Raw genomic sequence first — 12,216 nt, 5'->3', positions numbered from 1 at the left:
CCAGAGAGAGACACTTGTAGCAGGTTCAATCTCCAAATAACCTCATAATACATAGCTCCATCTGGTTCACCGATCTTGAGCTACAAGAATGGAGCAGCATCTACTGTGGAGGGGTGGCCTTAATAAAGGCTGCTTTAATATCTCCCAATCCAAAACACATGCCATAGTCATACACTACAAATATACCTTATGAGGACAACAGGATCACACAAGATCCCATACTGCACCAGTACAGCACATGTGCTTCTCAACTAGTAAAACTGCACAGTAACACATGACTAGGAATAGATTTGATGTCAATTCATGATTTACAGCAATTTAATACCTGATTTTAAATATGATATTTGAACACTAATTGTGTGAGCCCTGCAATGAACCTTGACATTATTTGGGGAAACCCCCGACTGACTCTTAGATCCATGACCGGGACAAAAAAACATTTCCCATAATAAAACTGGATTTCCTGGATTCACTTTAAAAAAACATCTGTGTAATTCTGTCAATTTGTGGGATTAAATAAGCAAAATAAGATGTATTTTACATAGATAAATTAAGATTATTTTACATAGATAAATTAAGATTATTACAGTAACAGTCCTGATATGGTATTGGAAACAACTAATGTTAGAGAGTGCAAGTCCTGAAGACAAAATTAATTCTTGGCTACAAACACAATATCAGTGTGTTTCTCATAGTATGTTTCCTTACAACCATCTGGACCATGTTAGGTTTAATATAGAAATCTTATTCAGATAGCACGAGTGTAGGTGCAAACTTGGCACCAGTGAGGCTCCTATACACTCTGCCACTTTCAGGTCTAGACATTATATTGGAAAATGGCTCACATGCAGCAAATACAAAAGACTGCAGGAGCACAATTGATACCATCATTTATGGAGGAGAAAACGTCTACCTGTTTGGAGGAATCGCTAGACTGCAGTGGGGTTACGTCACCTAATGAGAAACAAATGCTGGCATTGGAATATAACGCCAGTGTTTCATTATTGAGTAACTAGGTCAATATGGCTCATTGTGCTACGGGAAGCTGTGGCCAGAACACCCTGCTCCCTGTCAGTCCTAGCCAAGGCAGGCCAGGCCCAAACCCACACCCAGTCTCAAACCCACAACCAGACACAAACCCACAACCAGACACAAACCCACAACCAGCCCCAATCCCACATTCAGGTTCAATCCCACACCCCGTAACAAACCCATACCCAGGCTACGCAGGTGAAGGCTTATAGGCTGAAAGCAGAAAATTTACCTAACCGCTTATCTGCTTAAAGTTTGTGTCAAAGAGGGCAAGAAAGAAAGAGAGAGAGAGAGAGAGAGAGAGAGAGAGAGAGAGAGAGAGAGAGAGAGAGAGAATAATAAGACAGGAGAAAACAGTGTCAGTACTCACCAGCAGGAACTGGGTGAACTCCCCATAGTTGAGGTGTTTCTTCCTTTCTTTACCAAAATGAAGCTGAATAAACTCAGAGTTCCAGTTGAATGGGATATGCTTATGAATGGTAGTCTGGCCAAACACTTGTTTCACATCCCCTGAAAGACACATTAGTAGTAAGAGATTGCATAATCTATTTCAGTATGTTTCAAGAAAACTGCTAATGACAACATGATACATTTTGCTTAATCTGGGAAGATAATACCTCTTTTATAGATCTAGTCTATAAAACGCTCAGATTCAGTCTCAATAGCTTTAATCTGTTTCTGAAAAACATCCAGTGAAGCATAATATATACTGTTACTGAAAAGGAGAACAGCCTGAGATGGTAAGATGTCTACTAATAAGGTGCATACCCATTAGACAAACAATTGCACATAGTGATAATGAATGATATTTACATTTATGGCATTTGTCAGATACTCTTAATCAGGGCGACTTAAAAAAAGTGCTTTATCATTTACTCATAGAATGAACTAGAATGCTGTTGAAATACAGAGACCAATACTGATGCTTAGAAGTGCAAAAATGCATAAGCTCTATCAGACAACAATTAGTGCACAAGTAAACAATTAAACAACAAGTACTAGAGTTAGTCAACATAGAAGCAGTTAACATCAGTGCAATAAACAATACCCTACAATAAGTACTAGAATTCCAGTTAGTCAATATAGGACAAGATCAGTGGTCATTTAAATATTCCACAAATAGATGGGTCTTTAGTCTGCGTTTAAGACTGCAAGGAACTCTGCTGTCCAGACAGCAAGCAGAAGTCCACTCCACCATCTAGGAACAAGGACAGAGAATAGTCTCGATGCTTGTCTTCCATGAGATGTGAAGTACAGTGTTTCAAGCTGAGCCGTACTTGAGATTTGAAGGAATCGAGGTATGGATCAAGCTTTGACCATTGACATTGTGTATGGGGGGGTTGGTCCATTTCTGGCTTTGTAGGCAAGCATCAAGGTTTTAAATCTGATGCGTGCAGCTACTGGGAGCCAATGAAGGGAACCCAGCAGTGGAGTGACATGTGTAAACTTCAGAAGACTGAAGACCAGTAGTGTTGCTGCATTCTAGACTAGTTGTACAGTTGTAGATGGCTCTTAGAGGAAGACCAGCAAGTAGCAAGTTGCAGTAGTCTAGCTTTGAGATTACAAGAGACTGCAAAAGTAAATGGGCAGCTTCCTGCGAGAGAACGGGTTGAATCCTTCGTATGTTACAAAGGAGCAATCTGTAAGACCGGGTCAGATGATGCACATGTTACTTGGGCCCATTCTTCTGGGAGCATGACAGTTCTAAAAGGTTTTCTTTTTAATGAGGTAATAAATATATAACATTACTATAGAGTTTGACTGAACTGCTGCACTAGGTCTGCATTTATGGACTTGTCAACACTCAAGTCTCTATCCTTTTGATCTCTTTGGTAGGAGTACAGTCAAGCAGTTGGTACACATCTCAGACTGCATGTATACTATTGTATTTCAATAAATTAGTAAATAAGGGGAGAGAGGACGAGACCATGGGGTAAACTCAGTTAATTCTGAACTAATTTCTTTGGCCGGTTAAAAAAATAGCATTCCCCCTCAAAAAATAAACTATCTTAAAAGAACAAGTTTAATGCTTTTAATGGCATTGAGAAGGTTTTAAACAGAAGGGTTCTGGCACAATTGACACAGTAAATATAGTATATTTAGTGACAGTATCAAGTGACAAGACCATGTCTAAAAAGTCTAAAAACACACAGAACGTGAATGTAGTTAAATACTTCTATAACTGTCCCCTCCCTCAAGACAAATATAACACAGTCTGTAGGACATTCATTAACCTTACAGTCAGCAAAAACATCAGACCTTTTAATTATCATGACAAACCATCACATCTAAATACCTAATTGATCAATTTAGATAGGAAAAATTTACATATGTGCATATTATCAAGCTAAACGATCATACTCCCTACTGACTACAACAATTATACCAAAAGTTTCCTTCTCTCTGGGCATAAACAGCATGTGATCTGCATCTGAAATAAGGTTGTGCTGATGCATCCCAACTGCAGAAGGCAAACATTGGGCTGTTTAAATCAATTAGGCAAATCTGCAGCATGCACCGTGCCCACGTGGCTGTGGCTGTGGCTCTGTGCCACAGCGCCCCAAAGCATTAAGATAATAGTGACAGTAACATCTCTAACCTGCGGTGAAGGTGTCATCCTAATTGCTCTGTCCCAGTTCCCTGTGCTGCCTTGTCAGCTTAATGGGTGTAAAACTTGAAAACCCCCCTCAACCACGCACCAAATGAAACTGAGCAGCGTTTTAAAGAGCAGGCATTCTCCCTCAGTCTACGGATCAATGAAGTGTTACTGCTTCACTTGATGGAAAACACTGTCTAACAGCTCAGGCTGTAATGAACAGTTCTTTGAATAAATAAAGTGTGATGAGTGCAACTTTCCTGTCAGGATCAGGCCTGCTAAAAATAAGCATGACTTTCAAAGAGTGTGACGCATAAAAAGGCACTCACCGAAGGTGGCCACTCCGTTGCCAGTTTTGTCAAAGAGCTGGAAAGCAACCATGAAGAGTGCATCTGGAGCACACAGCACTGACTCGAAGGCCACAAACTCCTGAAAGGAGATCAGCCTGGTGGAGGGAGACAAACAGACTTCCAGGCTCGGAGTCGCTCCAGTACACGCTAGTGCTGCATTATTGTATGATGAGTGGGTATCAGTCACTGATTACTGCTTCTCGCAGTGAAACAAAAAAGGTAGCACATGTTTTCATTGTGAACACTTGACACTTGAGTGATTTGTTCAACTGTAATTATCAGACTAAAATTATGATGTACAAAACATCTAAATACACAGTCCAGTCTCAATTCTAGGCACAGGGCTTAAGTGAATGACAAAACAAATTGACATAACAGGCTATTCATATATTACAATCTTGATTGAAGTGCTTCCAATTTGACTGTCAAATGTCATTACCTCAGGCACTGAAAATGGCAACAGCTAAAATAAACCTCTCAGTCCCCTTCAAAACAACTGGAAATACAGTGCATAGAGTGATTACATGGAGCAACAAAACTTTCATTATAGTGTGGTGCCCTACTATACATCCAAACTGCCTTCATGGCTTTTTCTAAACATAATGCATCCACTATCCAGAGAATTGCACAAGCATGCTACAAGATTTGTTTTGTCCTTTTCCTAAAGAATTAAATCAAACACTAACTATTATTCATCCAACATGATATTTGAGCATGATATTTGAGCATGATATTTGAGCATGATATTTGAGCATGATATTTGAGCATGATATTTGAGCATGATATTTGAGCATGATATTTGTCAATATAGCAGCACCCACACACTATCTCCTCGACTGTCTCTCTTTCTCTCACATATACACAAACACACACACACACACACACACACACACACACACACACGCACGCATGCAAACACCCATCATCAAACAAGCAATTTTAACATTCATGGGAAACCCTAGGGACTGTGCAATCTAGTCTTTATTTAAGATAAGTTCAAAGTTGCCTCAACTCCATTATGAATTTCACAAATGGATACAGTAATTACACGAGGTCAGTACTAATGAGCAGTCCCCAATGCGTGCATCTCTAATTTATTTCAATTTCCAGGGAGCAATGATTACATTTTCGTGACCACTCTAATTAATTTCGTTACTGATGAAATTCAAAGGAACTGAGGATTTACACGCCTCCAGCATGCAAAATCAGGCATATTGCACAGTCAAGAGCAGTTGTTTCATTAACTAAGCTGACAGTTTGAGAACAGCGGCATGCTGCTTTGGAGTGGGCGGCGGGCCACAAAGCCACTCCGCTGAGCCCATGCACTAGTGATTAAAACCCAAGGCAAACAGGCTACCACTGCCACTTTCAGGAAGAGAACATCGCCTGTTTAAAGTTTGCTGCAGAGTAAATGGACCTAAATCTGAGAAGTATTCACAACAGTTCATGGCAACACTGGGCTTAGAATGGTGAAATGAAATCAGCCACAGTGTAATGGACACAAGTATTTCATAACCAATACACCTAAAATCAGTTTTATCTGAACATCTACATTACATATTCTCTCCCAGCACAAGCAGAAAAGGCACAGTCAGAGGATGAGGCCTATGATGGTTGATTAGCAATGACATGGCTACTAGAAAATGATTTTAAAATATACCAAAGTCATGTAAAACTCACAAAATTAAGGATTAAATAATCAAATCAATACAGAACATCTTCCAACCATCAACTAACTGGAACACTCAGGATTGCAAAAATGCAATCCCATACCACCCCATCTTCAAGACTTTACTGTAGGAACCTACTGAATTGTTTAATAATGCAATGCAATTCAGAAGGTGCATTTTCTGAAGCCCTGTGTGTAAAACAGTTTTACATTTTTTGTTACTCACATGCATCTTTAGTAAAGTAAAAGGCCAACAGAAAAAGGTTCTATAGGATAGAGATATATCAAGTTATTTAAGCTATTAAAATGGATGCAATCTTAAAGATTTTCATTCTTAAGAATTCCTGTTTCATTTGTCTATGCAAGCGCTCAATCATTTGTTTACCACAAAAACCTCAGAGCTGCAGACAGGAAATGACAACATATGGAATTTTGTGGTTATTTAATATACAATATTTTCATTGCTGTATACTGTAGCTATTACTGCTTTTTAAATCCATTATTTTAAATGAATTTTGCCAGTTTAGTTTTTAAAATATTATTTCCAGGACACAGTGCACATGGTTTTATATGTTAAACTTGAACTATGTCCCTATATTACAATCCATTCTTTTCTTCGTGTGGAGGTGCATTTACACCTGAGAAAACTGTATCCCCTTAACCCACATAGCTCTTCGAACAGAATGGAGGCTTTTATCCTTTGCTGGTAAACACTGTCGCTAAAAGATAACAGAAACACTATTTACAGACTTATTATTACAGTAGCTTAGCGTAGCAGCTTTTATCCATGACAGCTGAGGAGAGAGCACCTTCAATAAGCTCTGGGTCTGTCATTGTCCCTGACAACTCTGCAGAGGGGACACTGTCTGTTTTAGCTTTCCCTGAGTGCACACCTCAGTCCAGGCTGAATGAACACAGGTATGGCCTGCTATTTTCCCAGCATGCCATCTTTACAAAGTTTTAACCCCCAAGAGACTATGGAGTTTCACACATGAAGAATTTTTTCATCAAAAATGGAGAGGGAGTGGGGAAAAAAAAGATAGAGAATGCGTCTGAGTCAGCAGGGATGTCTACATGTGTAGAATGACTGATTTCCAAAATGCTGGTGCGATGCCTCTCAAACAGGGCAAGGAGTGATTCAGCGCCTGACAGATGCCACGATATCACCGTCACTCATTTCTCCATATGCTCAGGCACATGATGAGGTGTACTGCATCCTTTCCCTGAAAGTGGGACTATACATTATTCACACATTAATCAGATGGAATCAATCAAATCAATGTTCCAAGACCATTATACTTCCAAAACATTCCCAAATACACATATATCCCATATAACAGGTATTAACAGATATACTAGAACTTGGCCATTTGCTTAACATGAGTACTGCAGTAGAGAGTATGATTAACCACTGAGTAAAGGTTATGTAATACATTAAATTTCTAAAAACGACTACATTTACTGTTATTTAATTTTATTTATTGAATTTTTCCTTCAGAGGATTCGCCACTAATTCAAGTGCTTCAATAAGAAAGGAACATGCAGGACATCGTTGCAAGCTAGTTAATTATATGACTACAATGTCTGCCCTCTGCACACCTGGTCCTGCTGGATGTCTTTCACTGTAGCATTAGTGTTACAATTAGTGTTACATAAAATAGTATTTATAGTATAGATGTACAATTAAGAGATAATTACATTCTTTTTTTCAATTAAATGCTGCAGTTATTATTAATTGTACAATATCAGTCTTGTGAAACACAAAATGTATATTCTTATCAACATAATCTGTGTATGCATTCATTATTTTTGCTTTTGTTTGACTTAATCCAACAATCTTCCCATTACTATTCAAACCCCTACAAATATCCAAATGAGGTTCAGATACAAAGCTCAAGCCATGATTCTATAATAGTTATCCCTTAATAGCTCCAATGCAGCCATTTATCCAGACTCAAAGTCATACAATGCACAGCAGCTGAATGGCACAAGCAATTACTGAGCATGTGTGCCTCTCCCTCTTTAGAGCGGCCTCAATAATGTGTGCAGCATGACCACATGCACTCTGTATGCCACGGACCAGGTGGTTGCCGTGGCAACACACAATCTTTTTGACTTACCCTAACATTTCATTGGCCATCATTATGTATCATTAAAAACATACATATTAATGTAAAAAGGGGTGGAATTGTGCTACTGAAAGGAATTGCACCTGAGTGCAGTATTGTGCATTAAGATTTCTGACCCTTTATTCTAGCACAGGATTAAAAAGGAAGATACTGCTGCATTATCTCAAACCACTGGACAACAAAAGCATTGTTTATAACTCCCATGTACTGTGCACTTTTATAACACAAGAAATCATGATTTTCAGAAAGAAAACATTAAAAAACATGAGACATAAAATGAACTTGGCTCCTTTGTACATTTATCTAAAAAAGCATTTAAACTTGGGGGTCAAAGGCCAGAGCTACTCAAATTCTCCCAGTCCTTCAGTTATCCAGGCTCTCTCTTAAGTGAGCTTGAATTATGAGTCCACATAGGACATTGACAGGTGAACTCAGTGATTACATGTGATTCAATTTATTTTTCCCAACAATATTATAATTAAGAAAAATTATGATAGTGCTCTGTTTTTGTTATTGTTTTGTGTTTTTTGTTTACCAAGAACCCTCTCAATTTTGTACTAAAGCAGGCATATGGAGTGAGCACTGCCACTTTTACTACTAGCAACCTTTCTTGTATTCTGTATTGAAGGACTTGTTTATATTTGTAACTCAGTTCCCTTGGTCCAGACCAAAAGAGAAAATGATACATTGTTGCATTTTAGTCCTGATTCACTTAGTGGTCACACTGACATATTTAGCCAAAGGCTATAAACAAGTCATATGGATAAAGTCACATCCTGATTGGACAGCTTTTTTTAAATGTATATTTTGTGACAATAACTATGATAATTCCAAACAAAGGTTCGAGACAATGCTCTATACTGGGCTAAAAGCACTTATGAGTTTTGTGAATATTTGTTGGTATTTTTACCAGCTGAACCATCTTGTGATATCACATCTTGCGTTTGGTGCCTTTGGTCCGTACTGCATTCGTACTTCAAACAAACCACACCAGCATGTGTTTGAAAGTGGACAGACTGCTCAGTTGGTCTTGGTCTGATAACTGCAAACAAAGTATGAAAGGCAGCATTCTCATGCACTCTAATGAACAGCAATAACAGTAATCACAGAAGGGTTCATAGCACCCTAAATGTTTTCTTTTGGAACTGAAGCTTTATTTGGACATTGTCCCATTTTGGCATTTTTATGGCAATGTCCACAAAATGGAGTTATTTCAGTTACAAATTTCTAGTTTGGCCTGCACATTAGAATCTGACCAGTGGCCACATACACCAAGCTCCCACATGGCTTGTTCTTGTATGTTTCTATACTTGTGTGGGACAGCAAATAAGGGGAAGAATGTCACAATTGAGGGCTTATTACATGAACAACGTTCCTTACAATAACCTTGTTGCCACAAGTGAGATCTGACAGCAATGATAACCAGATATCTTCTGCATGTGGATTTTCAGACTAGATCAGTGTGGTCAAGATCCAGCTTGTGGGCCTTCAAACCTGACCTTTACTGCACCCTGATATGATCAGATGTGACTGTACTGAATGAAAGGTATAACCCCAGTAAAATCAGCAAACACTGTGTCATCATGGGGGAAATTGTACCTGTTGTGTGATCAAGAGCTACAAAAGACACAAGTACAAAATAAGGACTACTTACAAATGTATGTTAAATGAAGTTCATTTGTCATATTATAATAGAAACAAATGCCCATTTCATTATGCTTTGTTTCATAAGACCAAAAACTGTACCTGACTTTGGTTTAGTTTTATACCAAATTTTAAAAAAATGAACACCCACCCATTTTTGGTTTGGTTCACAACACCTGCCACCAGACCTGTGGCCTCCTTGGACAGCTTTATGGCTGTGTGTGCATGAAGGAACTTGTACACAAAGTCCTCTGGAGACATGTAGCTCTCGCCATTTTTCTCAACACTGGCATACTGTAAAAACAATAACAAATCATTATGCATTCATATGCCACTGAAATAAGCATATGAACCATTCATTTGTCTGCAATTTGGTTTGCCTGTTGTTCTGTTTGTTGAATTTTGGTGTAGTAAATTATATTAAAGGTCTATTAAACCTTATAGGTTACACTTTGAATTTGTTATTGAAAACACATGAGGACCTAATGCAACATTCAAAATGGTCTGAAATAAAAAGCCAGAAGATTCATGAATAGGTTACTTTAGCAATACAATAATGTAATCAACATACGTTTCATGTGTGTGATAATAATTACATCAGTAGGCTTACAATTCTGACAAGCAACTTAAAATTACAAGAACATCAGTAAAATGCAAAAGTGCGGGTACCAAAGGAATAAAAATAAAAAACAGTGGCCTGGTCATACACACAGAAAATTTCATTCAGTACTCAGATAAACAGTGTTAAGGCCTACTTATTAGCAAATGTGTTAATTAGTGATTATTGCAGCAAACATAATCCCCATAGTGCCCCTAGGGTTAGGCTGAATGCCGAATATAGCTCGTTGTAGTTATGCTGTTGTTGTCTAGTCATGCAAACCACCTATGTAACCTTTAGGAACTCCACATCATATATTCATGTGAACTTACTATGAGTTCCATACAGTGCTGGTTTCATTTTAAAATTAATCCTCAGGTTTTCTTTCTGTAATGAGAAATTCATTACATGGTTACATCAAAAAGAGGAATACTGCTCATCAAATGCCATTAAAGCTCTGTCTCTTGACTATGAGCCAAGGCTAATGAGACTTATGTAATACTGGCAGCTGCATCATGTTTGGGCCACATAATTCAGTGCTTTGATCTCTAACCCCCTGGATGAGCCAAATCTTGACTTACCTTTAAGAAAATGGACTTGAGCTCAGCAGGGTCGGCCCTCCTTATAACTGTCTGTCAAAATAAGCAAACACTTCATCACCCACATATACAAAAAATCACTTCCAGTTATTCCCTTTCTCTTCAATTCAATTTGTTCAGTGTATTACATCATAGTATTTTTCCATAAAATAATGAAAAACTTAAATTTAAATTACAGTATAATTCCTCTCATACTTAACATACGAAAAAGAAAACTTAAACTGCAATAGCAAAGCAAGTTTGCAACTATGATAGCAGTCAACAGTGTGTAAATGGATCCAAAAGTATTTTGATTCTGGTTTACAGCCCAGGGGCAAGAGCTGTTCATGTGTGTGGCAGTACAATAGTGAATACTGCTTTGACAGCTACAAAAGAGAAGAAGGAAAAACATGTTTCATGTAGGATGTGCAGGACTTTAATGATGTTCTGGATTCTACCCATGATGAGCGTCCTTTAGCACCACCTTTTTATAGCTTTATGACCTGACACAGCATACATTTACATTCATGGCATTTAGCTGATGCTTTTATCCAAAGTGACTTACAACTATGACTGAGTACACCTTGAGCAATTGAGGGTTAAGGGCCTTGCTCAGGGACCCAACGGTGGCTACTTGGCAGTGGTGGGACTTGAACCAGCAACCTTCCGCTCTTTGATTTTATTACATGTAAGTATATTTAAGCTACACGTTTCTGGAATTTGATGATTAACAAGAAGCATGTCTATTTTGTAACCTTATTTTACCACACACTAAATGTAAAGGCTAAATGATTTCCACAATAAGGCATAGTCAGAAAGAAATGACAACAAACTAATTAAAGAAAATAACAACGACAGATTCAAATGAAAAGAATTACTGCTAGATGACGAAAGCGTTCAATTTGATGAATTCCGACACAGCAGAATGCTGTGAATCCAACTCTAGCCATAGCAAAGTCAGCTGCCTTGCTAACTTGGGACAGATCCATTTAGTAAGGTGAACCCCTTAACTGCCCACTTAAGGACATTTACCCTGACCTCTGGACATTGTACAGAGAATTACCGCGTCTGTTGGCTTAAATGAGGGAAGGCTTAGCTAATGTTACAATGTCACTGAGACTAGTTGTCACCTTACACAGTAGCTAATAGGCTAACAACATAGCCATCTTGTTGGTGAAGGTTACTAGCTAGCTAGCCAGCTCGTTGGCTAGCTAGCTAATCTGATTGTCTTCTCAGTAGTAAAGCCTTGCACGAGAGTGTTTCATATAGTCCTTATTTACGGATCGAAAAGGTATTAAGCCCCTTCTACAGATGGAAAGTACAGTTTTATTTTCATAAGAACAGTGCTTACCTTTGCAGCCATGATCAGCTATCTTAGAACTATTACAAGGGGGTGACTTCCTTAGGCGTGATGACGTTTCCATGGAAATCACGTGCGGGATACAGCGGTACGGGGCTCAAATTCCCACGTGGGGCCAGAAGTGTCAGAGGATGCTTCCCGCTCCTGAAACGAGGCGGAATAGGTGGCAGCGGTTTATTGAATTTTAGAAACTCTTACTAATAAATTACATATACTTGAATGACGAAAGTAATGTGTACAATGAAAACTCAATTATTCAT

At 38.5% G+C, this 12,216-nt stretch overlaps 1 protein-coding gene across 3 annotated transcripts in view; it reads right to left on the bottom strand.

The window, feature by feature from the left end:
• LOC113578672 (calcium-binding mitochondrial carrier protein Aralar2) overlaps positions 1-12,007 on the bottom strand; it is a 33,987-nt gene extending 21,980 nt beyond the window's left edge. Inside the window, exons 1-6 of one of the 3 annotated variants that reach the window (XM_027012075.2) lie at positions 11,948-11,975; positions 10,600-10,650; positions 10,351-10,405; positions 9,572-9,714; positions 3,958-4,073; positions 1,403-1,542 (exon numbers count right to left, since the gene is read on the bottom strand). In XM_027012075.2, the coding sequence (XP_026867876.1) occupies positions 1,403-1,542; positions 3,958-4,073; positions 9,572-9,714; positions 10,351-10,362 (411 nt within the window). In that variant the 5' untranslated portion in view covers positions 10,363-10,405; positions 10,600-10,650; positions 11,948-11,975. Of the gene's footprint in view, positions 1-1,402; positions 1,543-3,957; positions 4,074-8,686; positions 8,819-9,571; positions 9,715-10,350; positions 10,406-10,599; positions 10,651-11,947 lie in introns of those variants that run through there. The other 2 variants (XM_027012074.2, XM_027012076.2) reach the window with 2 other exon arrangements.
• Positions 12,008-12,216: the final 209 nt, after the last annotated feature.

The sequence above is a fragment of the Electrophorus electricus genome, chromosome 8 (genome assembly GCF_013358815.1).
Source record: "Electrophorus electricus isolate fEleEle1 chromosome 8, fEleEle1.pri, whole genome shotgun sequence".
In the NCBI taxonomy this organism is placed as follows: domain Eukaryota; kingdom Metazoa; phylum Chordata; class Actinopteri; order Gymnotiformes; family Gymnotidae; genus Electrophorus; species Electrophorus electricus.
Note: the sequence above shows the minus strand (reverse complement) of the source record. Positions and strands in the feature narration are given on the sequence as shown.